This window comes from Rhinoraja longicauda, chromosome 4, assembly GCF_053455715.1.
Source record: "Rhinoraja longicauda isolate Sanriku21f chromosome 4, sRhiLon1.1, whole genome shotgun sequence".
Taxonomy (NCBI): domain Eukaryota; kingdom Metazoa; phylum Chordata; class Chondrichthyes; order Rajiformes; family Arhynchobatidae; genus Rhinoraja; species Rhinoraja longicauda.
The window spans coordinates 34,863,162-34,890,849 of NC_135956.1; the positions used below are offsets into that span (position 1 = coordinate 34,863,162).

The 27,688-nt window shown below is 43.7% G+C and overlaps 1 protein-coding gene across 4 annotated transcripts in view; it reads left to right on the plus strand.

The window, feature by feature from the left end:
- lama1 (laminin, alpha 1) overlaps positions 1 to 26,820 on the plus strand; it is a 261,227-nt gene extending 234,407 nt beyond the window's left edge. For all 4 annotated transcript variants that reach the window (XM_078397501.1, XM_078397502.1, XM_078397504.1 and 1 more), the window contains 6 exons: positions 4,767 to 4,956; positions 10,427 to 10,579; positions 14,802 to 14,955; positions 18,054 to 18,187; positions 21,545 to 21,767; positions 26,358 to 26,820. In XM_078397501.1, the coding sequence (XP_078253627.1) occupies positions 4,767 to 4,956; positions 10,427 to 10,579; positions 14,802 to 14,955; positions 18,054 to 18,187; positions 21,545 to 21,767; positions 26,358 to 26,518 (1,015 nt within the window). In that variant the 3' untranslated portion in view covers positions 26,519 to 26,820. The remainder of the gene's footprint in view (positions 1 to 4,766; positions 4,957 to 10,426; positions 10,580 to 14,801; positions 14,956 to 18,053; positions 18,188 to 21,544; positions 21,768 to 26,357) is intronic.
- Positions 26,821 to 27,688: the final 868 nt, after the last annotated feature.

The window sequence follows — 27,688 nt, forward strand, 5'->3', positions numbered from 1 at the left end:
CGCCCCATGATGATGCAGCCAAGCAATGCATGATGTTATTCCGTGCCGAGACTTTAGCACGGAGAGCTTAAAGGTGTTGCTTGTAGGTCAGCTGCCGATCTCCTCAATTCACGACCTCCTCAATTCACTGTCGCACCGAACACCACAGCCCCACCCGGCTCGGACATGCCCCGCAAAGAGTGGGTCGCCCTGAACCGGCTCCGCACAGGGGTCGGCCGGTTCAATGCCAACATGCATCGTTGGGGGTTGCGTCCATCAGCAGCCTGCGTGTGTGGAGCAGACCGGCAAACAGCGCAGCACGGCATTTTTGACTGCGCTGTCCTCCGCCCCCCTGGTGGACCTCACGGCCCTCAACAACAGCACATTGAACTGGCTACAGGGCCTGGAGGCCTGGAAGGCGTTACATAACTTCTGCTGCCTCAAACGCAAAAAGATCACACTTGTAGTGGTGGTACTCTTAAACAAAACGCGAGTACTATTAAACGCGACTACTCTTAAACGTGAGTAGTGGTACTCGTAAATAAAAAGCAAAGCCCCGATTCTATCTGCTTTGTCAGATGACCATAACCAATCATGGGCACTATTCTAAGGAGATCAAATCCCTGGCCAATATTTACCTTTATCCATAATCAGATTAAAAAGATTGATTATGCTGTTTAAAAAATATTGCTGCTCGCGGGAGCTTGCTGTATATAAATTAGCTGTCATCATTTGGGGAGGTTTAGTTTAGTTTATTATTGTCACGTGTACAGAGGTACAGTGAAAAGCTTTTTTGTTGCGTGCTAACCAGTCAGCAAAAAGACCATGCATGATTACAATCAAACCGTCCACAGTGTACAGACATGGGATAAACCAGTAAAGTCCGATTAAAGATATTTTGAAGGTCTCCAATGAGGTAGATTGTTAGGTCAGGATCGCTCTCTAGTTGGCGATAGGATGGTTCAGTTGTCTGATAACAGCTGGGAAGAAACGCCCAGAATAAACAAAGGAAAAATAGATCAGCCATGATCGAATGGCAGAGCGGGCTCAATGGGCCGAATGGCTTAATTCTGCTCCTATTTCTTATGATGATGATTTGGGAGAATAAAGCAAGGCACTTGTTATATTTTCTTCCATGAATCACCAGTAGTATTTTAACTGTAAAATACAACTGTAACTTCACCAGTTACCCAGCAGAGGTAGCTCTTGAGCCAGTTGCAGTGAAACAACTTAAGTGGCATATTTGTAGTCAACTGCTTTTGCTGTGCTAATCTCTATTAACCAGAATAATATTGGTTAGAGACTTTATTCATCTTGGAGTCTCCAATTTAAGATTGCAGTTATAAGTAGAAGATGGATATGTGATAGCTACTGAAAAAGGTGATGGATGCACAAATGAAATTTTGTAATGGGTATTGGGGCAGCACTGTGGCGCAGTGATTGAGTTGCTGCCTTACAGCACCAGAGACTGATTACGGGTGCTGTCTGCACTGAGTTTGTATGTTCTCCCCATAACCAGCATGGGTTTTCTCCAGATGCTCCGGTTTCCTCCCACACTCCAAAGACGTACAGGTTTGGAGGTTAATTGGCTTCAGTAAAATTGTAAATTGTCCCAAATATGTGTGTGTAGGATAGTGCTAATGTACAGGGATTGCTGGTTGGTGCAGACTCATTGGGCTGAAGTGCTTGTTTCCGTGCTGTATCTCTAAACTAAACTAATCTAAAAATCCTAGCTCCCAGAAGCAAGCTGTTTTTTCAAGGAAGAAGTCAAAATGTTACAGATTTTAAATCTGCCTCAAAGTGGACCTTGAAGTCCATTCTCAGGAAGCAGTTCAACCAGCTGGAGGTTTGAACAGACTTGGTATTTCCATTTTGACAGACTTTTACATCTTATTCTTATTCAGTGGGTAGAGCTTGGGTAGTGTGATGCAGAGAGAGGGATGTGCAGTTCCCGATCTCAGCCATCTTTCAAGAGGCAGAAGAGTCCGCTTCCATTCGGACCAGTGTGCTCTTTAATCACGAACATCCATCCCACATCTTCCCCCAGCCCCATCCCTCCACCTGGAGATTTCCTCCATGACTACTGTTTCACTTCTCGTGATTTCCCATTCCCTACCTCTCTGGTTGGCCATCAATCAGCTTCGATGTTGTGTAGGAAACGTGTTGAGAAGTCATTTAAAAGCCATGCCTACAGTAAATGTCCAGGACATCTGCAGAAAAGCTCCCACAAGCACCACTGTGATAATCTGTGTTGTTATTGTTTCTGAAGGAGGTGAGAGACAAACCAAGGAACTACCCACCTGTTAGCCTGACCTCAGCGCAGGAGTCTATCATGTAGGATCTAATGACAGATCCCCTTGAAACCAATAATGGGATTTAGCAGCGGGACACAAGGAGCTACAGATGCTGGAATCTTGAGCAAAACACAAGGAACTCAGCAGTTTAAGTCAGGGAGCATCTGTGGTGAAAGAATCATTTTGAGCAGTCAGTATGGTCTTATGAAAGAAAAGATATATTTGACTTAATCTACTGCAGAACTTTGCGAATGTAACTCATAGAAGAGAGAAGCGAGACCCAGTGGACATGGTGTATTTGGATTTTCAAAAGCCTTTCAATCAAGTCCCACACAGGAGGTTGGTGTTGGCATTGGTTCACTGATGTCACGTGAAACGAGACACAGTTGAAAACTTTGTTTTGCATGTTATCTAGGCAAATCATACCGCACATGAGTTCAGTCATACTGTACATTAGCAGAACAAGTAGTGCAAAAAGCGAAAGGAAATAGAGTGCAGAATATGGTGTTGCAGATGGAAGTCAACACCATTAGATAATAGGGAGTTGAAGGTAACGTACTGACAAGGATTGAGAATTTGTTATTGAACAGAAGGGAACAAATTGGAATATACAGATCGTTCTTATGTTGGCAGGGTGTGACTTTCAGGACTGTAGGGTGTTCAGGGCCACTGCAATTCTTTGAGAATGCATATCTCCAGACAGGGACAGTTGCATCCAGCTGTTATCAGGTGCCTGAACCATCCTATCACCAACTAGAAAGCAGTCCTGACTCTCCATCTACCTCATTAGAGACCCTCGGACCATCTTTAATCAGACTTTGTCTTGCATTAATCGTTATTCCCGTTATCCCCTATCTGTGGGACGGCTTGATTGTAATCATCTATAGTCTTTCCACTGACTAGATAGCACACAACAACAAAAGTTTTCACTGTTCCTCGGTCGGTACACGTGACAATAAACTAAACTAGTTTAGCTGTGGAACCAAATTTCAGATTTTCACGCTTGCTGTTGAAAATCTAAACGGGATTGTGAGAAGGGAAAATGAAAAGAGGCTTCAAAGGGATACAGAGAGGCCGAGGGAGTGGGTATAAATGTGATAGAAAGAACATCATATGAAAAACTGTGAAACTATCCACCTTGTGTAGGAAAGAACTGCAGATGCTGGTTTAAATCGGAGATAGACACAAAATGCTGGAGTAACTCAGCAGGACAGGCAGCATCTCTGGAGAGAAGGAATGGGTGACGTTTCGGGTCGAGACCCTTCTTCAGAAGCGTCACCCATTCCTTCTCTCCAGAGATGCTGCCTGTCCCGCTGAGTTACTCCAGCATTTTGAAACTATCCACCTTGGTGCAGAGAACATAAGAATATTTTTCAAATGGTGAGAGATTTTGTTGATGTTTAAAGGAACCTGGGTATCCTTGTCTGGGTATCCTATGACCCGTCTGAACAAGGGTCTCGCCCCGAAACGTCACCTATTCCTTTTCTCCAGAGATGCTGTCTGACCCGCCGAGTTACTCCAGCTTTTTGTGGTCTATCCTTGAACATAACTCACTGAAAACCAACATGCAGTTGCAGCAAACAATTAGGAAGGCTAATGGAACTTAGAATGGCCATGTTGAATAGTGAGCAGTCCAGAAGGGAAATATGGCCTCCAATTTGTATATGTTGAACTTTATTAAGTGTGGATTTGAGTACAGAAGTAAATATATCTTCCAGCATGTAAAGAAGTATTGTGCTGCATTTTGGTCTCTGTCCCTGCGATAGCTTGGACTTGCTATTGAGGGAGTGCAGCAAAGATTCACCATATAGATTCTTGGGATAGCAGGTTTGGTGTATCATTATGAAGACACCTCTTGTTGTCACACTGAGTATACCCCTGCGTATTGCTTTGTGCCTTTATGACCGTGCTAGATTGATTAGAGTTAAATTAAATCTGGCAGCTATAAACAGGGCATCCATGAGACACTATGAACCATTTAGTGACGACAATCACATAGACCACCACACTCTAATCTGAGAGTTAGAGTTAGATTTAGCTCTGAGGGCTAAGGGAATCAAGGGATATGGAGAAAACGTCGGAATGGGGTACTGATTTTTGATGATCAGCCATGATCATATTGAATGGTGGTGCTGACTCGAAGGGCCGAAGGGCCTACTTCTGCACCTATTTCCTATGTTTCTGATGGTTCAGCATATTAATCACTACCATTTATATCAAACTGGGGATCAATCGAAGATGTGTTTAATTTAAACACCATGGTGAAAGTCTCATGTTTTCAATGTTTTGTATTGAAGTGTTTTCCACAGTTGTGGTTTTTATATTAAAAAGTCACAAATGAAAACCAGCTTAAAGTATTCTGTAACAACAATTCTCATATGAATTTCATTTTCTAGGAATCAACATTCTCTCTAGACCTGGACCAAAGCTGTGTGTAATCGAAAGACAGCGGTTACTTTAAAAACTGATGACTGTGCTTCCCATTTTGTTCAGATTTTCTCTCCAGCTGAACATCAGAACATATGCCTCCAGCGGATTGCTGTACTACATGGCCCATCAAAACCAGGTTGACTACGCAGCCCTTCAGCTTTGGATGGGACGACTGCATTTCCTTTTTAACCTTGGGAGAGGCACAGCAGTGGCCGTTCTGCCGAACCCCATTAATGATGGCCAGTGGCATTCAGTAAGTCACTTAGTTGAGACTGTGGTCACTTCAGTTAGGTCTGCTGTACCCCTCTCAGTTTTGTCTCCATGCACATGCAAGTTGCAATGAAAAAGACATTTCAACTTAACCTTCACAGCACGATGGAGATCCACTCTGCCGCGGGTTTAGTATAGTTTACTTTAGAGATGCAGCGTGGAAACAGGCCCTTCAGCCCAACAAGTCCGAACTGACCAGCGAATAGTACACTAGTTCTATCCTACACACTAGGGAGAATTTACAGAAGCCAATTAATCTACAAACCTGCACGTTTTTGGCGTGTGGGAAGCAACTCCATTCTCCTGCATCGCCCCATTACCCCTGACACCCTTACCAATCAAGAATCTGACATTCTATGCCTTAAAATATCCATTGACAGCCTCCATCGCCTTCTGTGATAATGAATACCACAGACTCACCACCCTCTGACTAAAGAAATTCCACCTTATCTTTCTAAAGGTGCGTCCTCTGATTCTGAGGCTATAGCCTCTGGTCCAAGACTCTCCCACTAGTGGAAACATCCTCTTCACATCCACTCTATCCAGGCCTTTCACCATTCAGTAAGTTTCAATGAGGTCCCCCCTCATCCTTCTAAACTCACGCGGTCACGGGGAGAACATACAAGCCCCGTACAGACAGTCTCTGTAGTCAGGATCGAACCAGTGTCTCTGGCCCTGTACGGCAGCAACTCTACCACTGCGTCACTCTGCCGCCCTTCTGTAAAAGGCAGATGAAAGTCCCACCAAGATATACGTCAGTGAAGATTCACCTTTGCCCAGTGCCAGGTGCCTCCTGATTTTCTACATACCTCCCAAATGAATTAAACTGAAATTGTTCAGCGGGACTTTTACATGTTCAAAGATTACTTTTTAATTTTAATATTTAACCTGCCAAGTACTAGTGGTAAATGACTTGCGTATTTCCATGCATTAATTGTAATCTTTCTTGGAAACCATTGTCATGAGAAACAGCTTCTAGCTGCAATTGGAAAGGCAAGGGTCGATTAGAGATAGTCAGCCTTGCTTTTTGCAAGGGAAATTGCACCTCACAATTTATTTTGAGTTTTATGGTGACCAAGGGATTGACATGGCTGGGCGATCTCCAAGGAATTTTGACTTCGGTCGTTTAGGCCTTTAACTAGGTCCTGTGTAGTACGCTGGTCCAGAAAGTTAGATAAGTTCTAGGAGCAGAATTAAACCATTCGACCCATCAAGTCTACTCCACCATTCAATCATGGCTGATCTATCTTTCCTCCTCAACTCCATTCTCCTGCATCGCCCCATTACCCCTGACACCCTTACCAATCAAGAATCTGACATTCTATGCCTTACAATATCCATTAACAGCCTCCATTGCCTTCCATGATAATGAATACCACAGATTCACCACCCTCTGACTAAAGAAATTCCTCCTCATCTTTCGAAAGGTGCGTCCTCTGATTCTGAGGCGAAAGCCTCTGGTCCAAGACTCTCCCACTAGTGGAAACATCCTCTTCACATCCACTCTATCCAGGCCTTTCACCATTCAGTAAGTTTCAATGAGGTCCCCCCTCATCCTTCTAAACTTTAGTGTCCAGTGCTGTCAAATGCTCAACATATGTTAAGCCACTCATTCCTGGGATCATTCTCATAAACCTCCTCTGGACACTCTCCAGCGCCAGCACATCCTTCCTCAGATATGGGACCCAAAATTGCTCATAACACTCCAAATGTGGTCTGACCAGTGCCTTTTAAAGCCTCAGCATTTCATCCCTGTTTTTGTATTCTAGTCCTCTTGAAATAAATGCTAGCATTGCATTTGCCTTCCTTTCTACCGATTCCTAGACTCTCCCATTAGTGAAAATATCCTCTCCTCGTTCACTATTTGAGATCACTTGGGATTCAGAGTCAGCTTGCTAATTGTATAGAAGATTGGCTTGGTAATAGGAGTATGAAGGTGGTAGTGGAGGACTATTTTCAGATTGGAGACGAGTGACCAGCTACTTACGGTGTGCCACAGGGATCGGTGCTGGGTCCTCTGTTGTTTGTTTCTCTTTTAGTTATCCAATGAGAATGTAGTTCGTGTGGTTAGTAAGTTTGCGAAAGACACCAAAATTGATGGAAAAGTGTACAGTGTACACTGAAGAAAATGATCCAAGATTACAGCAGGATCTTTATATTAATTTTGCACATTGAATGGCAAATTTAACTTAACAATAGACAATAGGTGCAGGAGGAGGCCATTCGGCCCTTCGGGCCAGCACCACCATTCAATGTGATCATGGCTGATCATTCTCAATCAGTACCCCATTCCTGCCTTCTCCCCATACCCCTTGACTCCGCGATCCTTAAGAGCTCTATCTAGCTCTCTCTTGAATGCATTCAGGGAATTGGCCTCCACTGCCTTCTGAGGCAGTGAATTCCACAGATTTACAACTCTCTGACTGAAAAAGTTTTTCCTCATCTCCGTTCTAAATGGCCTACCCCTTATTCTTAAACTGTGGCCCCTGGTTCTGGACTCCCCCAACATTGGGAACATGTTTTCTGCCTCTAACGTGTCCAACCCCTTAATAATCTTATATGTTTCAATAAGATCCCCTCTCATCCTTCTAAATTCCAGTGTATACAAGCCTAGTCGCTCTAGTCTTTCAACATACGACAGTCCCGCCATTCCAGCGCTGCCGTCGCAGCTGCGGCTTGCCTGCAGTCCGTCTGTCTTTTGTGTTTTTTGTTGTTTTTGTATGAATTGTAGTTTTAATATGGTGTAGTGTTTGTATGTTATGTGGGGGGGGGGGGGGGGGGGAGGGGAGGGGATGGGAGGGAACGGGAACTGTAAAAAAATTCTCTCTCCCGAACGGAGACACGACCTTCGTTTCTGTGTCGTGTCTCCGTTCCCGTTGCGGCCTACCACCGGCCATGCACCTAGGACCACCTGGGGCTCTGGTTCGCAGAGCCCACGGCCCGGACTCACCACCTGCGGCGCTGGCTGCCTGCGGATGCTGCGGGAGCGGCTGCGACTCGTCTCCGGAGGCTCCGGCGTGGGCCGCGTGGACGTCAGAAGCCCACAGGCCCCTGGATGGGGGCCGACATCGGGAGCTCCTGCAGCGGCAGAGGCAGCGTGTTCGCCCGCCCCGAATCACGGGGCTTGAGTCGGCCCGCCGCGGACCTTTCACCGTCCGGCGCGGCCTGAAATAGGCTGTGGACCTTTCACCGTCCGGCGCGGCGCTCCAATGTCGGGAGCCCCGACGTGGCAAGTTCAACAGCCTGACCTCGGGAGAAGACGGCAGGGAAGAGAAAAGACATTTTGGCCTTCCATCACAGTGAGAAGGGACTGGAGGAGACTCACTGTGATGGATGTTTCTTTTGTTTGGTGTTAGTGTATGCTTGTATGTGTTATTGCATTTTTATTGATTATTCTTATTGGTCTTAGTGTTTCAACTGCGGGTAATGTTTCATTTCACTACACATTTATGTGTATGTGACAAATAAATGACTATTGATATTGACTATTGAAACCTACGCTGCACGCCCTCAACAGCAAGAATATCCTTCCTCAAATTTGGAGACCAAAACTGCACACAGTACTCCAGGTGCGGTCTCACTAGGGCCCTGTACAACTGCAGAAGGACCAATGACAAAAACCAATTGTCCCGCTTTGGGAAGTTAAACCAGGGCAGGACTTGCACAACAAATGGCAGAACCTGGAATGTGATGGAGAACAGAGAGAATGAGGGGTACACGTCAATAGTTCCTTGAAAGTGGCAACACAGGCAGGCAGGGTGATGAAGAGATTTGTGAGATACAATTTCTCAATTACTAAGCCATGTCAACCATCCCTCGTCAGTCCTTTTGTCCATTCAAATGCAAATAGTTTCTGTTTCTCAGAATCCTCTTCACCAACCCACCCATCACTGATAGCAGGCTCACTGGCCTACAGTTCCCTGGTGTGTTCTTGTAGCCTTCTTAAATATAGCACAACATTAGCCAACTGCCAGTATTGATAGCTCTTCCAGTATTGATAGCTTCCATTGTTAGCTCTTGCAAAGAAGCAACGGAACCATGTGGAAATCAGCTATCTTGATTATATTCATATCCATAAAATAAAATTTGTTAAATGTAAACTTTACACTCGTCATACAAGATTTCTCTGCCTCCACCACCATCAATGGTTCAGTGGTTCATTATTATCACGTGTACCAAGATACAGTGAAATTCCTCTTTTGTACAGTGAACAGTAAGATTATTGCCATGAGCAAGTACAGTCTCCGATTCAGTATAAAATGCACAGCAACAGCCCACCAAGTCCACATGTAAGAGTCGCCAAATTTTGGCACCATTTTCAAAGTCCCAGATCGTCCAGCGTACCGTCGTCCCTCTCCTCACCCGTCCTCCTTCAGTCTTTGTGCCCCATGAGGGGGTGATGGGGGTGGGGGCGGAAGGTAAGCCCCCCGATTCTTTTTGCCGGCCCCTTGTTCCTGCGTCCACTGAAACCGCCACCCTCCATCTTCTGTCCGTTTCCCTGTCCTCGGGGTCGAGCCTCGGGCGACAAGGCTCCCACTCCGGGCAGGGTTCCTGGATCCAGGTGCCAGGGTATGATAGCGCCCCATGCCCTGATGGCAACCGCTTTCTTTGATTAGGCTTTTGTGCTTGTACTTCTCTGTGCAGCTGGGTGTTAAATCTCATTGGAAAATACACCTGCGGTACCCTGAAACCTACAGTGTTAGAGCTGGAAGAATAACACAAGCTGTTTTTAGACATCAGGTGAAGACTGACCAGTAATTGTACTTCTCTGAGCAGTGATCTTATTGATGGTAAAAAAAGGGGCCAACTACAATTAGATCCAGTGATAAACCACACAACCAAATTATTGGGAAAGCAATCACTTGTAAAGCTTTTTTTAAAATCCCTTTCACTTAATCTATGAAAGGAAACAGTTCTGTCATACAAAGGCAAAATAGTGCAGTTGCTGAAAAAGTGATGTGGAACACAGAACAGAGCAGCACAGGAAAAGCCCCTTCAGCCCACAATGTCTGTGCCGAACATGATACCAAGCTGAACTAATCTCTGCCTGCATGTGATCCTTATCCCTCCATACACTACATATTCATATGCCTATCCAAAAGCCTCTTAAATGAAGTTGTAACAGGTCCTTCGGCCCAACCTGCCCACACTGACCAGTCCCAGCTACCCACGTTTGTTACATGACCTCCCAACTTCTTTACTCTAATACTCTGACTGATGAAGGACAATGTGCAGAAAGCCTTCTTGACCTGTACACTTTAGTCTTTGCACCACTGTGCCAATCTGTAATGGCACTTTCAAGGAACTCTGCACCTGCACTCATAGATCCCTCTAAATGCCTCTATCGTATCTGAACTATAAATAGATCATTGTTACACAACACTGTTGCCAATGGAATTAGATCTCTTGTGTTCAACTGCTTTATACTTTTTTTTCTATATCTCACTTTATAGGTAAAAACCGAATATGCAAAGCGTCGCGGTGTGATAACGGTGGATGGGAAGGAATCCAGATCAGCTCTGGCTGATGGCAACTCATTGGATGTGGAAGGAAAGTTATACCTTGGAGGCTTGCCACTCGATTACAAAGCTAGGAAAATAGGAAATGTAAGAATAACTTCAATGTCTTTTTGCCAGCATGCTTCCCCTGTACTGAGACAAACTGGTAAACTTGAGCAACAGTGTTCAATATAGATAATATATATATTGCCCAATATATTAACATTTCCCATGACGAACTATACACAAAGGGGATTAGAATGTTCTAAACAGGCCTTGAATGGTTTTATGTTTTGTTTGCCTTTGGGATGTTTTCTCCCTTTTTTATTCGTGTTTGGTTATTTTTTTAAATGCTTTATTGGAAGGGTGCATTAACTTTTGGGGTCTAGTAAATAGAGCTGAATTAAAATCACTCATCTACACTCCAGACAGGTAGAGGTTTGTCCTTCACAATACTGAGGAGGTCAAGCAGTGGCTGTGGAGAGAAAAGCAGTCTCTCCACAGACGTTGCTGTTGGTTTTTATTCACCTTAACTACTTTTTTGACAAAATATTTTCTTGAACAGGATTGATCGTGATTTTACATAATAGTGACAACACACCAGAAGACCATTCAGGCCATTGGTCTGTGCAAGGTCCCAGCAGTCTGCTTTCTACTCTGATGGAAGTGTTGCATAGTCCGGGGCTGAGAGATACAGTGTGAAACAGGCCCTTCCGCCCACCTAGTCTGTGCTGACCAGCAATCCCCGTACACGAGCACTATCCTACATACTAGGGACAATTTATAATCTTTACTGAAGCCAATTAACTTACAAATATGTACATATTTGGAGTGTGGGAGGAAACAAGCTCCTTAAAGAAAATTGAATGAGTACATAATTTCTATGCAGTTGACATTTAATTCAGGTGCAGAGATTTATCAATGAAAATAATAATTTCCCAGTTATTTGTTTGGGGAGGCCATTGTTATTTTCATTGTTAGAACCAAATAATTCTAGCCCAGTCTAAATGTTTTTCAGAATAGCATCATACAGCTTGGAAAGAGGCCCCTCAGCCCAACTTGTCCACGCCAACCAATATACAATTGAGCAATAGTCTCAAGACCTCATTTGTCTCTTGAGCAAATTAACAATTGCCTAATTAACAGCTGCATGGTGGCACAGCGGTAGAGTTGCTGCCTTACAGTGCCAAAGACCTGGGCACGATCCTGATTACGGGTGTTTGTGCAGAGTTTGTACGTTCTCCCTGTGGGTTTTCTCCAGGCTCTCCGGTTTCCCCCTACACTCTAAAGACGCACAGGTGTGTAGGTTAATTGGCTTTGGTAAAGATTATAAATTGTCCCTAGTGTACAGGATTGCGCTAGTGTACAGGGATCGCTGGTCGGCGTAGACTCGGAGGGCCAAAGGGCCTGTTTCCGCGCTGTATCTCTAAAGTCTAACAAAGATCGTTGATTTTGAGCACTGTTTTGATTTAGCGATGATTGAAGGTAGACTTGCAGCATTGAACTAAACTAAACCAAGCAGCATAAGCATCGAATGTCCGAATTAGGATTGCACAATCATATACCATCTGAATTTCGCTCTTCTTGAGCTCTGAGTTTAGAGGTCCTTCTCAGCCTAGAAAGGTTTAGATGGATATGGGCCAAACACATGCAAATGGGACTAGCTTAGTTGGAGCCTCTAGGTCAGCTTCGATGTGTTGACTGAAGGGCCTGTTTCCAGGCTGACTCTATGTCTATGATTGCTGGATCGCTGTGACTTGGAATATGAACTACGTACGGAAGGGGAAGGGAGCAGAGGAAGGAAGGAGAGTAAAATGTCCCTCACCACATATTAAGGAAATAACATTATCAGCATCCATTGAATTATCTCCATTCTGTGCTATCCTCATCTTAGCGAAGGATGTACCAGATCCATGCAGGAAACAAAAACAGGATTCCAGGACAGCAAACGATTTTAATAAAAATACCTTCCAATTTTCTGTTCATATTTGTAAATTTGAAGCTTCAGTAAAAATGAGCACGAAACTGAGATTAACAAAATACTGTCTAATTCTCAGATATAAAGAGATGGGATAGTTGCTCTGCACTAATGCGGTCAAATATTTACATAGAACATAGAACGGTACAGCGCAAGACCAGGCCATTTGGCCCTTAATGTCTGTGCCGAACATGATACCAAGACGATCTCTTAACCAACTGCACATAATCCATATCCCTCCATTCGCTGCATATCCATATGCCTATCCAAACATCTCCTAAATGGCACTGTTGTATCTGCCACAACCACCAACCCTGACAGCAAGTGGGTTGCAGCTAGTGTATTTACCTGAGATATTTGAAGTTCAGAGCAGCATTAATATGAATGGTAGATGGATGTAATTATCTAGGTGTTGAAGGTTTATCTCATGCTCTTATGGACCCAAGATAACTTCCCAATCTGGAAAACTCAGCACAGGGAAGCAACTTGATCCACTTAACCGTTACAGCACAGTGTGTCTGCGGCCAATCTCGTTCCTGCTCAAAGGAAATCTCGTCTTCTAACATTAAAAATAAGAATCAGTTTTATCCTTCATCTTGGGCTGATATCCAGGCCCCAGTCTCGACCCGAAACGTCACCTTTCCCTTTTCTCCAGAGATGCTGCCTGACTCGCTCAGTTACTCCAGCATTTTGTGTCTATCCCTAGTCCTAGCCAGTTGGGTCCAATGCTTGGTGAACACCATCAACCTAGGAGACCATCAGCTTTTCCCCTCCCTGCACCAGTGGCAGGTGGATACTCTGTTGACTGCTAACGTATTTACCTATTCCTGAAGATTCCCGTTGGAATTCCAGTGGGTCTTCTGGAATCCCCATGGACTTTGTTATTTCCCCACCTACCCAAATCTCCATGAGGGGAATTTGAGTATAGCGGAAGAGGACATTAGCAAACCATCCATCTGTATGTAGAAGCAAGGAACTAAAGGTGATGGTTTACAAAAAAAACGTGTTGGAGTAACTCAGTGAGTCGGGCAGTATCTCTTGAGAACGCAGTTAGGTGACCTTTCGAGTCGGGACCATTCTCCTGTCTGAAGAAGTGTCCTGACTTGAAGTATCACCTAACCATGTTCTCCAGAGATAGACACAAAATGCTGGAGCAACTCAGCGGGCCAGGCAACAATCCCAGAAAATTTGGAAGGGTAAAGTTTTGTGTCAGGACATTTCTCCAGAGATGCTGCCCGACCCGCTAAGTTACTTCAACACTGTCTTCTTTCATCCATCAATGTGACCAATTTTGCCTTATAATCTTCTGAAAGGTTTTGAAACCCCTTTTTTATTTTCCAGTAAGTGTAGACCAAAGCCATGTAAACGAATGCAGGTGTTGAAGGTTATCTTCCTTCAGACATAGTATGGGCTTATCATTGCCAAACCAGCTTTTAAAGGCCTAATTGTTCTAGAGTAAACAGTGATGAACCATCTTTGGAGTATCTGCAGGCTTGGTAGCTAAGACACTGTGCTGTTGAGTTGGCGATTCCAGTGACAATAAAATAATACACTTGACAGGCAAGGGGGCAAATGAGTTCACAGTGACCTGTTTCCATTGGCTTTGAGATGCTTTTGAAGAAGCCTTGGCAAATAGTTACTGTTCATTATGGAGGTGATAACTCTCCACAACGCACAGTAACTATTTCTTGCATGGTGCATTAGAGATAGGGTGGTCAGACTTGCAATGGTCTGGCAGTATTTAAGGCTAACTTGCATGTAAGCAGATTTGCATGTTGACTCCTGGAGTGCAATAGAGCAAATACAGGCAAGTTGAAAATGTCTCTCTACTAATGCATCAAACCTTTACCCTGTAGCATTCCCTCAGCCAGGAAAACATTGCCTCACATGTAATACTGTTAAAGCAGTGCTCATGGACATTAGGCCATCTGTGACTACTTCAGTAAATGTTCTAATTGATTTATGGGCAGCTTGTATAGTCAAGCCTGGGTTGAATTGAGGACATTTGTCTGACTTTGGACATAAATGCTGAGCACTCAAAGCACTGATGTTGAGCAGTGGTTTGCACATTTATTCAAAGCAGCCTGATTAAACCTCAGAATAAACCTCCAGAGGGATCCAGCAAAGCCTGTTACTTATTATCATTTGAAATTCCAGCAATTGGAAAATATAATCAAAGAATCTCATTGCAATTGTCTCTGTCTGGTCCAAGTTAAGCCACATTAATGCAACGTTTGTAGAAAGCATGAAATCCCATTAAATGAGCAACAGCTCAAGCAGTTTCAATCTGATGTGAATTATTACACTTTCATCTCATTTTCTGTATGTTTTGGGTTCTATGTTGTTCCTCAGGCAACACACAGTGTTCCTGCTTGTCTTGGCGGTGTGACCTTAGGCGGCAAGCCCTTAGACATGGAGAGGCCGGTCTCCATCCTCGCTGTGAGCAGATGTTACACTGCCATCCAGGAGGGCTCGTTCTTTGATGGCACTGGATTTGCTGCACTGGGTAAATAACAGTCAACATGAAGAAGTTCTGTTTAGAATCAAGGAACTGTAGATGCTGATTTACACAAAAGGACGGGATGGCATTGTGGCGCAGCCGTAGAGTTGCTGCCTCATAGCGCAAGAGATCTGGATTCGATACTCGGGTGCTTTCTGTGTAGAGTTTGTACGTTCTCCCTGTGACTGCATGGGGTTACTCCAGGTCCTCCGGTTTCCTCCCACATTCCAAAGACGTGCGGGTTTGTAGATTAATTGGCTTCGGTAAAATGGTCCCTATGTGTGTATAATAGAACTAGTGTGCAGCTGATCGCTGGTCAGTGTGGAAGTTGTGCAGGCGTGACTGAGAAAGGTCCCAACCGGAAACATCACCCATCCATGTTCTCCAGAGATGCTGCCTGACTCGCTTAGTTCGGTCTAGTTTAGTTTAGAGATACAGCACGGAAACAGTCCCTTCGGCCCACCAAGTCCACGCCGACCAGGAATCCCCGCACATTAACACTATCCTACACATACGAGGGACAATTTTTTACACATACACCAAGCCAATTAACCTACATACCTGTACGTCTTTGGAGTGTGGGAGGAAACCAAAGATCTCAGAGAAAATCCACGCGGTCACGGGGAGAACATACAAACTCCGTACAGACATCGTAGTCAGGTTCGAACCTGGGTCTTCGGAGCTGCAAGAGCTGTAAGGCAGCAACTTTACCGCTGCACCACTGTACCTCACTGGAGTTACTCCAGCACATGGTGAAGAAGTTCTATTCAGCTTACAAGGATATATGTGAAGGGCCCCATAAATGAGATCCACAATTAAACTCATTTGAACCTTGCACAGGTCCTCATGTTCTCTAATTATCCTAAGGCGGTTGTGTAATTTGGAAAGAACATGAAGAAACAGACTAGATGGGCATTAAATCCTGCTCGAAAAAAAAATGTTGGAGGAATTCAGCAGGTCAGTCAACATCTGTGGAGGAAAATGGAGGCAACATTTTCACACAGAGAGTGGTGGATATATAGAATGAGCTGCCGGAGGAGGTTGCTGAGGCAGGTACTATGACAGCAATTAAAAGGCATTTGGACAGGAAAGGTTTAGAGGGATAATAGATGGGTGTGCACCTGTTGCGTGCAAATCTCTGCTGCGGGCGGTCCTGCGGGCGCGGCAACCCCCGTTGGGTGGAAACCTCTCGTGCGGGCCGGGCCGCGCTTGGACCCGAAGCCTCTCCTGCTGTGAACGGCGGGGAACGGTGGAGAACGGCAGCGACTGCCATCTTGTTGGACCCTCTTCCGCCGCGCTGCACCACGGGAGGTAGGTTAGGAGTGGGGCACGCCGGGACAGGCGTCGGTCCTCCCGCTGGTCCTCGCGGGGGGGGGCATTTATTAAAGTTTAGTAGGTCAATTGTTTTTAATTGTGAATTAAAAGTGAATTTATTCAGACCACGGGGACTGGTGAGTAGGGTGGGCCTAAAATTGTTGTGCTATCGTGTACTATTTTTTTCCAGATGAAAACCGCACAAAGAAACATATGGGAGAAACAGACGGGGGAACAAACATACAGGAAGAGGGAAACAAAATAGATGAGAGTTTTAGTAATATAATATGGGCTAAACGGAGGCATATGGGACTAGTGCAGATGGGTATCTTGGTCGGCATGGGCAAGCTGGGCCGAAGAACCTGTTTCCGCACTGTATGACTCTATGATTCTAGTAGATACTTAAGGGGAGAGAGAGAGAGAGAGTAGCAGTCACATCTCACCTGGTGCCCCTCGTGTTGCCTTTGCCTAGGATGAGCAGAATGTTCCCCTCCTTCTGCATGGATGCACACTGTATGTGAACAGTAAAGGGGTTATGTTGCTTGGCCAGTAATTATGAGAGATTTTCAGTTTAGTTTAGAGATACAGCATGGAAACAGGCTCTTCGGCCCACCAAGTCCGTGCCGACCAACAATCACTCTGTACACTAGTTCAATGCTACACTCTAGGGACAAATTACAGTGGCCAATTAACCTACAACCCACACATCTTTGGAGTGTGGAGGGAAACCCGTAGTCAGGATTGAACCCGGATCTCAGGCACTGTGAGGCAGCAGCTCTATGCCACCCTTTAATGCTAGGGACCTGATGCTACCAGTGCAGCAGTGAGTACAAACTATACCACTTTGCTGCCGTGTGCTGCACTGTGACTGTGAATGATGCAGAGACAATAGTTCAAATCGCAAACGGCAACTGGGAAATTGAAATTCAATAAAATAAATCTGGAATGAAGAAGGTGTTATCAGTAACGGTGACGGGCAAAACACAGAATTGTTGAGAAAGCCCACGCCTTTACCAGAGCCCTGTGGGGAAGGACATTGCCTGTCCCTCTTGTGCCACTCACATTACTATGAAAATGTGGTCAATATATTAACACTCCTTTGAAATGGCCGCGCTCCCCACTAAGTTCAAGTTAGGATGGACATCAATGTCTATACCCTGTGAGTGAATTAATTCAAAAGGAAACAAAATTTGCCAAGACAGTTGTGTAGAGCTGTTTCCTCACAGCGTCCCGTGATCCAGGTTCAATCTTGACTGTGGGTGTAGGCTGTGAGACTGTTGGGCTTGTATCTGTACACTGTGGACGGATCGGTTGTAATCATGTATAGTCTTTAGCACTCAATAAAAAGCTTTTCACTGTACATCGGTACACGTGACAATAAACTAAACCAAAGAAACATGTATGTCCCCTGGTGTGTAGGTGGGTAGCATGGAGCTGTGGAGAGGATAAAAGGGGATCAACATAGGATTAGTGGAAATTGGTACTTATTGGTTGATGTGTTCATGATGAGTCAAAGATCCTGTTTCTGTACTTTGTGATGGACCATTTCACAGTGGAACTTGACTCTGTGATGGACTATTTCACAGTGGCACTTGACTCTGTGATGGACTATTTCACAGTGGAACTTGACCCCCAATGGAGGAGGAGAGGTGGGGAGTTATTTTGAGTCACTGTTCTCTGGCTCTTTGTGTGGACAGATAAGCAAACTGTGTTTTCTTTTGCCACAGTAATACGTCTCATTTGAGACCTCTGAACAATGGGCTAAACGCTGTTTTGTGTTTCATTTACAGTCAAAGAAGGTTACAAAGTGAGGTCAGACATAATTGTTGCGTTTGAGTTCCGCAGCACATCCAGGAACGGCGTGCTGCTGGGTATCAGCAGTGCCAAGATTGACGCCATTGGCCTGGAGATCGTAGATGGCAAGGTACGAAAGAAAATAAGTCTTCCTGCTTCAGATTTATTCAGTGGACCATGTGCAATGGACAGGCACTCGAGATCAGCACTTGTAGATAGCTATAGGAAGCTTGTTTTCAACCGGAAAGAGTACAGAAAAGATTTGCTGTGTTGTTCAATCAAAGCTAGACACAAAAAGCTGGATTAGACAATAGACAATAGACAATAGGTGCAGGAGTAGGCCATTCAGCCCTTCGAGCCAGCACCGCCATTCAATGCGATCATGGCTGATCACTCTCAATCAGTACCCCGTTCCTGCCTTCTCCCCATACCCCCTCACTCCGCTATCCTTAAGAGCTCTATCCATCTCTCTCTTGAAAGCATCCAACGAACTGGCCTCCACTGCCTTCTGAGGCAGAGAATTCCACACCTTCACCACTCTCTGACTGAAAAAGTTCTTCCTCATCTCCGTTCTAAATGGCCTACCCCTTATTCTTAAACTGTGGCCCCTTGTTCTGGACTCCCCCAACATTGGGAACATGTTATCTGCCTCTAATGTGTCCAATCCCCTAATTATCTTATATGTTTCAATAAGATCCCCCCTCATCCTTCTAAATTCCAGTGTATACAAGCCCAATCGCTCCAGCCTTTCAACATATGACAGTCCCGCCATTCCGGGAATTAACCTAGTGAACCTACGCTGCACGCCCTCCATAGCAAGAATATCCTTCCTCAAATTTGGAGACCAAAACTGCACACAGTACTCCAGGTGCGGTCTCACCAGGGCCCGGTACAACTGTAGAAGGACCTCTTTGCTCCTATACTCAACTCCTCTTGTTACGAAGGCCAACATTCCATTGGCTTTCTTCACTGCCTGCTGTACCTGCATGCTTCCTTTCAGTGACTGATGAACTAGGACACCCAGATCCCTCCAATATTTTTCCATCCATGTATCTGTCTACATGTATTTTATGTGCTGTAATTGTACTTGCCTCTACTGTTAACTCAGCAGGACAGGTAGCATCTCTGGAGAGAAGGAATGGGTGACGTTTTGGGTCGAGACCTTTCTTTAGACTTGTCAGGAACTTGGGTGGGGAGGAATAGAGAGAGAGGGAATGCCGGGGTTACTTGAAGTTAGAGAAATCAATATTCATACACTTGCTGAATCATCTGGGCAGCTTAGGTGATAAGGAGAAATTTTATAGGCTTTTTTTCCCTGGAGTATAGGAAGCTGAGGGGTGACCTCATAGAGGTGTATAAAATGATGAGGGGCAGAGATAAGGTCACAGTTTTTTTCCCAGAGTAGAGGAATCACCGGAGCGGAGATTTTAGGTAAGTGGGAAAAAATGTAAAGGTGATCCGAGAAGCAATGTTTTCCACACAGATGGTGGTGGGTATGTGGAATGAGCTGCCGGAGCAAACAGTAGAGGCAAGTACAATTACAGCACATAAAATACATGTAGACAGATACATGGATGGAAAAAGATTGGAGGGATATGGGCCAAATGGAACTAAGTCGCATAGGCAACCTGGTCTTGTTTCAATGCTGCTTAACTTTTATGATTCAAATGGGCAACTTGACTTCAGTGCCAGTTTACACCAGGCAGCATATTGGCCTTTTGACTGTACATCAACAAAAACGAACTAGAGGGAGAGTCCAGAGGAGAACTATGTGGTTGGTTCCTGGACCTGTATTTTTACATCCTGTTATAATGCTTTGTCTTTTTGAACACAGCCCAAATATGTATTAGTGGGACAAAGAGAACTTTATTCACGAGGGAAAACACCATTATAGCATATATCCTTCAGATTAGGGCAGATTGATTCAATTTCTGCATGATTCATAGTAAGGTTTTAAGCCTGTCAACTTTCTGACAGTTAGACTCTCTGCTATTATCCAAGCACCCCCTGTTAAGGGGCAGCCCCTTGGTTAAGGTGCTCTCCTATGTTTTGTACCCTTTCATTGTAACCTACACATGTAGTTAATAAATATGGCCTGCTGCCAGGTGCAGCCATTATAGGCTCACTAAAAGGGATCTATGCTTGCTGGGCTGTGCAGAATATGTAAGGAGCTTGAATGAATTATCAGGTCAGACCTTTGGAATAATGACCTTTGATATAATGAGAAATTGCTAACCAACTTCTGAAGGATCACCATCTAACATCTGTGGAGCAATTTCTCCATTTTGTATTTCCTGTCATATCAAGACATGATCCAATCTAAATAAGCTCATGCTGAAAGTATAAATATGATACAAACTCAGCTGTTTAATCCCTATTTAAAGTTGTTTTGTTTATCACAAATATGAATTTAATGCTTGGACAGACATTTTCATTTTTCCCACCACATTTCCACATAGTTATATATTTAACCATGTGGAAATACTCAAAAATTGGGTTCACTTTCCCAAATAATTATATTAATCCCATTCCTTTTTGGTTAACTCTTTCTTTCCTTTTCTTTACTCTTTACTCCATGAAATAGAATGTGTAGAAAGGAACTGCAGATGCTGGTTTATACCGAAGATAGACACAAAGTGCAGGAGTAACTGAGCGGGAGGCTTGATTGTAATAATTTATGGTCTTATCACTGACTGGACAGCATGCACCAAAAAGCTTTTCATTGTTCCTTGGTACCAGTGACAATAAACTAAACTAAACATGATTGCATTTGAACTATTACTTTGGCATCAGTGGTCCTGCACTGTTGCTGTTGGTCAGGTTTAGTTTTAGTTTAGTTTAGAGATACAGCATAGACAAAGGCCCTTTGGCCCACCGAGTCTATGCCGACCGGCGATCACCGCATACATTAACACTATCCTACACACTAGAGATAATTTACAATTTTACCAAAGCCAATTAACCTACAAACCTGAACGCCTGCGGAGTGTGGGAGGAAACCGGAGCACCCGGGAAAAGCCCATGCAGTCACAGGGAGAATGTACAAACTCCGTACAGACAGCATCCGTAGTCAGGCAGCAGCTCTGCCACTGTGCTTCCCATACCCCTATATGGTGTACAGCATTGATAATGCTGCAACACTTCTGAGCATAATAAAGCACATATGGAAGAAGCTCCTTTTGTACAGTCTTCTAAGAAACATAGAAACATAGAAAATAGGTGCAAGGGTAAGCCATTCGGCCCTTCGAGCCAGCACCACCATTCAATATGATCATGGCTGATCATCGAAAATCTGTACCCCATTCCTGCTTTCTCTCCATATCCCTTGATTCTGTTAGCACTAAGAGCTATATCTCACTCTCTCTTGAGTGAATTGGCCTCCACTGCCTTCTGTGGCAGAGAATTCCACAGATTCATAACTCTGGGTGAAAAGGTAAGGCTGGGTGCCAGGAATTCTCTTTAACTGTTCATACCTCTTCCCTACCAGGTCCTGTTCCATGTAAATAACGGAGCTGGGAGAATTACTGCCAAATATGAGCCCAAGGATGCAAGCCAGCTGTGCAATGGCAAGTGGCATAAACTTCGAGCCAATAAGAGCAAGCACCGTCTTGCACTGACTGTGGATGGAGTTACTGTGCAGGCTGATAATCCTTACATACATTCAACCTCAGCAGAAACTAATGATCCAATCTACGTGGGTGGCTATCCAGGTATGTATTCTCAACATAATTTCTCCAGTGGCTTTTTCTCAGCAAATTAGTGATGCGAATTTTGTCAACACATAAATGCAATCAGTTTTGAGTTAAGCTCTTCGGCACACCGAGTGTATGCCGACCAGCAATCCCCGTACATTAACACTATCCTACACACTTGGGACAATTTACAATTATACCAAGCCAATTAGCCTACAATCTTGTATGTCTTTGGAGTGTGGGAGGAAACCAGAGCACCCAGAGAAAACCCATGCAGGTCATGGGGAGAACGTACAAACTACATCCAGACCGCACCCACAGTCAGGATCAAAACCAGGTCTCTGGCGTTGCAAGGTAGCAACTCTATCATTGTGCCACCGTGACACCCTGTTTGAAAGAACTTTCAAATTGGATAAGCATGTCAGAGAGAAAAAAACGGTTGGCATCAACTTGATGGCCAAATGGCCTCCTTCTTTGCTATTACAATGCTACGATTGTATTTAGATCAGAACCAAGACCATTGAGTACATTAGAAAGGGGATTTCCAAATAAGCCAAGTTGCAAGATTGTTTAATAGTGGTAGTCCTTTCATCATTTGGTATTCGTTAAAACAACCTAAGCTGAAAACTAAAATTAAATAAGCCTTACGGTAAGCCTTGAGAATTTGATGAATTTGGGTTGAGTATGGTTTTGTAGGAGATGAAATGAGCCAGCACAAGAGGTATAGGGAACAATTGCACCATATCTACGATCCCTTCATCATTCTGCTGGAAGTGAAAGCAGAATCGTAGAGTCATGCAGCTTGGGATCAGTCCCATCAGCCCAACTTGCCCACGCCGACCAACATGCCCATCTACACTATTTTCACCTGCCTGCATTTGGCCCATATCCTTTTTTAACCTATCCTAAACTTGTACCTGTACAAATATTTTTAAAATGTTGTGATAGTACCTGGTAGTTCAACTACTTCCTCTGGCAGCTTGTTCCATATACCTATCACACTTGTGTAAAAAAAGGTTGCCCCTCAAGTTCCTATTAAACCTTCCCCCACTCACCTTAATCATATGTGTCCTTTGGTTCTTAAGAACAGTTCAACAGAAACTTCAACAGGAACCTATGGAAGTAACGTCACTCTGCTACCCCCATTTTCTTTCAGCTTTGAAACAAATACAACAATAATTTTTAATATTACCGAATAGTGAAAGGCCTGGGTACTGTGCATGTGGAGAGGATGTTTCCACTGGTGGGAGAGTCTAAGACCAGAAGGCACAACTTCAGAATGAAAGGACACACCTTTAGAAAGGAGATGAGAAGGAATTTCTTTAGTCAGAATCTGGAATTCATTGCCAGAGATGGCTGTGGAGGCCATCATTGCGTGTTTTTAAGGTGGGGATTGACAGATTCTTGATTAGTAAAGGTGTCAATGGTTTTGAGAGGGAATGATAGATCAGCCATGATTGAATGGTGCAGTAGACTCGATGGGCCGAATGGCTTAATTCTACTCCTATGACTTATGAACTTCACCTGAAGGTTGCTAGGTTCTTAATGTCTCCACCCACCTAAATTACAAGAAGCACTCCATTGGCAGACACAGTGGTATTGGTTCACGTGGTTAATAATGGGAACAGGATCTGCAGATAGAAATAACTGCTGGGATAGAAAATACTGCGGGGGCCTTGTTGACAGGTTGTTAAGTGGTTTCCAACATAAAATTATTAGTTGAAAAGTCAGTTGACAACATAAAAAGAAAAAAAAAGTTTAATATTGCGAAATATGGGAGAGGATATATATATATATATATATGTGTGTGTGTGTTTATGTATATATAACCCTATGATAAATCCTGTTTATTTGTGTTGCCAGCAGGAGGTTAGGCAGGCCAATTTACTTTTTCAATACTCCTGCACAAAACAGAAATAGCCAGTATATTCCCTCTGCTCTATGCTCCCCTCCCTTTTCTCACAGATAGTTGCACGGGGTCAACACACTCTGCCATTATGTTCGTTGTTGAAGAGGTGTTGTCCCAGAATGAGGGATAAAGGCCATTCAGGACAGAGCTGAGGAGAAATGTCTTCACTGAGAGTGCAGTGAATTAAGACACAACAGTCAGAGTCAGAAGCTTTTTTCCCAGAGTGGAAATGTCCAAAACTACAGGGCATAGCTCTAAGATGAGAGGGGGAAAGTTTGATGCAGATGTGCAGGGCAGGTTTCTTTACTGGTGGGGTCCAAGAACACATTGTCGGGGGTGGTGGTTGAAGCAGATGCACTGGTGGTGTTTAAGAGGCTTTTAGATAGGCACATGGAAATGCAGAATATGGATCATGTACCGGCAGACCAAATCGATTTAACTTGGTGTTGTGTTCTGCACAAACATTGTGGGCCAAAGGGCCCAGTCCTATGCTATACTGTTGTATGTCCTATGTTACCAGTAGATTTTTTTAGCTATTAAGGGAATCAAAGGATATGGAGTTAGTCCAGGAATTCTGATTGAGTTAAAAGGTCAGACATAATTTTATTGAATGGTGGAGCAGGCACAAGAGACAGAATGGCCTATTCACACTTCCATTTCTTGGGTTCTTAAGTGACCTTGAGCTGTCAGTTGCCTGACGACGTAATCCTCTTACTTTCTTATAAATGTTGGCGGCCTGCTCAAACATTGAATGAAAAACTTAGACTAATTGCATTTCAATCCCTGTCCAATGTGTATATGTGTACTCCTTCAGCAGTGGATAGACACAGGTGCCAGAATACCAGGTTGATATATTCTCTGTCTGATGGTGCACAATATTATAAATATATCTCACTTTCATTGTGCCTTGCTTCAAGTCTTTAACCAATTTCAAAATCGTGACAGCTTTTTAAATATTCACTGTAAATTACAGCACCCTCCATAATGTTTGGGACAAAGATCCATTTATTTATTTTCCTCTGTACTCCACAATTTGAGATTTGTAATTTAAAAAAATTACATGTGGTTAAAGTGCTCATTGTCAGATTTTATTAAAGGCCATTTTTATACATTTTGGTTTCACCATGTAGAAATTACAGCTGTGTTTATACATAGTCCCCTTATTTCAGGGCACCATAATGTTTGGGACACATGGCTTCACTGGTGTTTGTAATTGCTCAGGTGTGTTTAAATAGCCCCTTAATGCAGGTATAAGAGAGCTCTCAGCACCTCGTCTTTCCTCCAGTCTTTCCATCACCTTTGGAAACTTTTATTGCTGTTTATCAACATGAGGACCAAAGTTGTGCCAATGAAAGTCAAAGAAGCCATTATGAGACTGGGAAACAAGAATAAAATTGTTAGAGACATCAGCCAAACCTTAGGCTTACCAAAATCAACTGTTTGGAACATCATTAAGAAGAAAGAGAGCACTGGTGAGCTTACTAATCGCAAAGGAACTGGCAGGCCAAGGAAGACCTCCACAGCTGATGACAGAAGAATTCTCTCTATAATAAAGAAAAATCCCCAAACACCTGTCTGACAGATCAGAAACACTCTTCAGGAGCAAGGTGTGGATTTGTCAATGACCACTGTCCGTAGAAGACTTCATGAACAGAAATACAAAGGCTACACTGCAAGATGTAAACCACTGGTTAGTTGCAAAAATAAGATGGCCGGGTTACAGTTTGCCAAGAAGTACTTAAAAGAGCAACCACAGTTCTGGAAAAAGGTCTTGTGGACAGATGAGACGAAGATTAACATATCAGAGTGATGGCAAGAGCAAAGTATGGAGGAGAGAAGGAACTGCCCAAGATCTAAAGCATACCACCTCTTCTGTGAAACACGTGGTGAGGGTGTTATGGCCTGGGCATGTATAGCTGCTGAAGGTACTGGCTCACTTATCTTCAATGATGATACAACTGCTGATGGTAGTAGCATAATGAATTCAGAAGTGTATAGACATATCCTATCTGCTCAAGTTCAAACAAATGCCTCAAAACTCATTGGCCGGCAGTTCATTTAACAGCAAGACAATGATCCCAAACATACGGCTAAAGCAACAAAGGAGTTTTTAAAAGCTAAAAAATGATAAATTCTTGAGTGGCCAAGTCAATCACCCGATCTGAAGTCAATTGAGCATGCCTTTTATATGCTGAAGAGAAAACTGAAGGGGACTAGCCCCCAGAACAAGCATAAGCTAAAGATGGCTGCAATAGAGGCCTGGCAGAGCATCACCAGAGAAGACACCCAGCAACTGGTGATGTCCATGAATCGCAGACTTCAAGCAGTCATTGCATGCAAAGGATATGCAACAAAATACTAAACATGACTACTTTCATTTACATGACATTGCTGTGTCCCAAACATTGTGGTGCCCTGAAATGGGGGGAGTATGTATAAACACGGCTGTAACTTCTACATGGTGAAACCAAAATGTATTAAAATGGCCTTAATTAAAATCTGACAATGTACATCTGACATGTGAATTTTTTCTATTACAAATCTCAAATTGTGGAGTACAGAGGCAAATAAATACATGATGGGTCTTTGTCCCAAACATTATGGAGGGCACTGTAAAGCCATTGAAGCAAGTATATTTTTGTCCGTTTTTCGGCTGAAGAAGCCTATGGTAACAGGTGCATGTTTATCTATCCCCACAGCTAATGTGAAGCAGAATTGCCTGACCCTTCAGAAACCATTCCAAGGCTGCATGAGGAACCTCAAGCTGACAAGGAACCAACAGACAGAGGCCTTTGACTTCAGCAGAGCTTTTGATCTCCGAGGAGTCTTCCCTCACTCCTGTCCCGGCACTAAGCACTAGCTTCTAAGAGAAGGTTTTTAAAGCAAACTGGAGCCAATCCTATCTCACCACTGTATTAAGTGTTCTCCTCGACTCAGGATAACTATGCATTTTACGCCAGCAAGAATTCCTGTTTATGAAAGTTGCTTAACTAAATCATTTTGTACTGCACAACAAGTACCTCCATAAAAGCAAGCATTAACAGCAAGAGGGTGAATATTTTAATATTTCGTCATCCAGGTTTACAATTGATCTTTTTTGACAGTATTTACTGAAAAGTTAAACTTTGTTCATTTTGAATATTTTAATGTTTTTCTTTGCAATTAAAGTGCAAACAAGATTTGGTCACGTGGTGTCTTGTATTTTATACTTCCACCATCATGGGACCTTTAAGATAGAAAATAAAGCTCTCGGGTGAGAAATTATATTTACTCAACATTTAAAAGGCTGGCCAAATGATTCAGAGATGGATTCAAATCCACCATCATATACTAAAACTCTTGTTTGTTTGTTTGTTTGTTCCTGAACTACAGCCAAAACGGTACTTGATAGCACGACAATTTTAGGCCCTCTTACTCACCATAGTCCCTTTGGTGCAAATAGAAGAAGTTTCATTCATATTATATTTTTAAAGCTATTCACATTTTAAAGTTTAAATCTATCTCCTAGGAGGGAGGGGGGAGGACACGGGGGGTTGAGGGGGATGGAATGGGGGGGGAGGGGGAGAGAGGAAGGGGAGAGACGGAGGGGGAGAGAGGAAGGGGAGAGACGGAGGGGGAAGGGGAGGGGGGGAGGAAGGAGAAGGTGCTGCACCAATGCAGGAGAGGTTTGGGCCCACTTGGTCTAGTTGAGAATAAAAATCAATTACAATAATAAAATCAGTGATGTAACTATCACATTTTGTTTAGAAAATAGCTAGTTCTGGAAAGGAAAGGCAAAAGCTAAAGGAATTTTGGAGCGTAACCAGCTGCAGTTCTCCTACCAGTCAAATGCCATTCTTAATGGCAAATATATCAACATTTTTTCATGGTCAATGATCAATGGTGCTTTATTGTCACATGTGCAACCGCACATGAAATTATTTTTGTTCATACAGTTCAGTAAAGCTTTGCCATACCTAAGCACAATCCCTGATCAGCGAAGTGTACAGAAATGGTCCACAGAGACCGCACGCAAGAGGCGCCACATTTT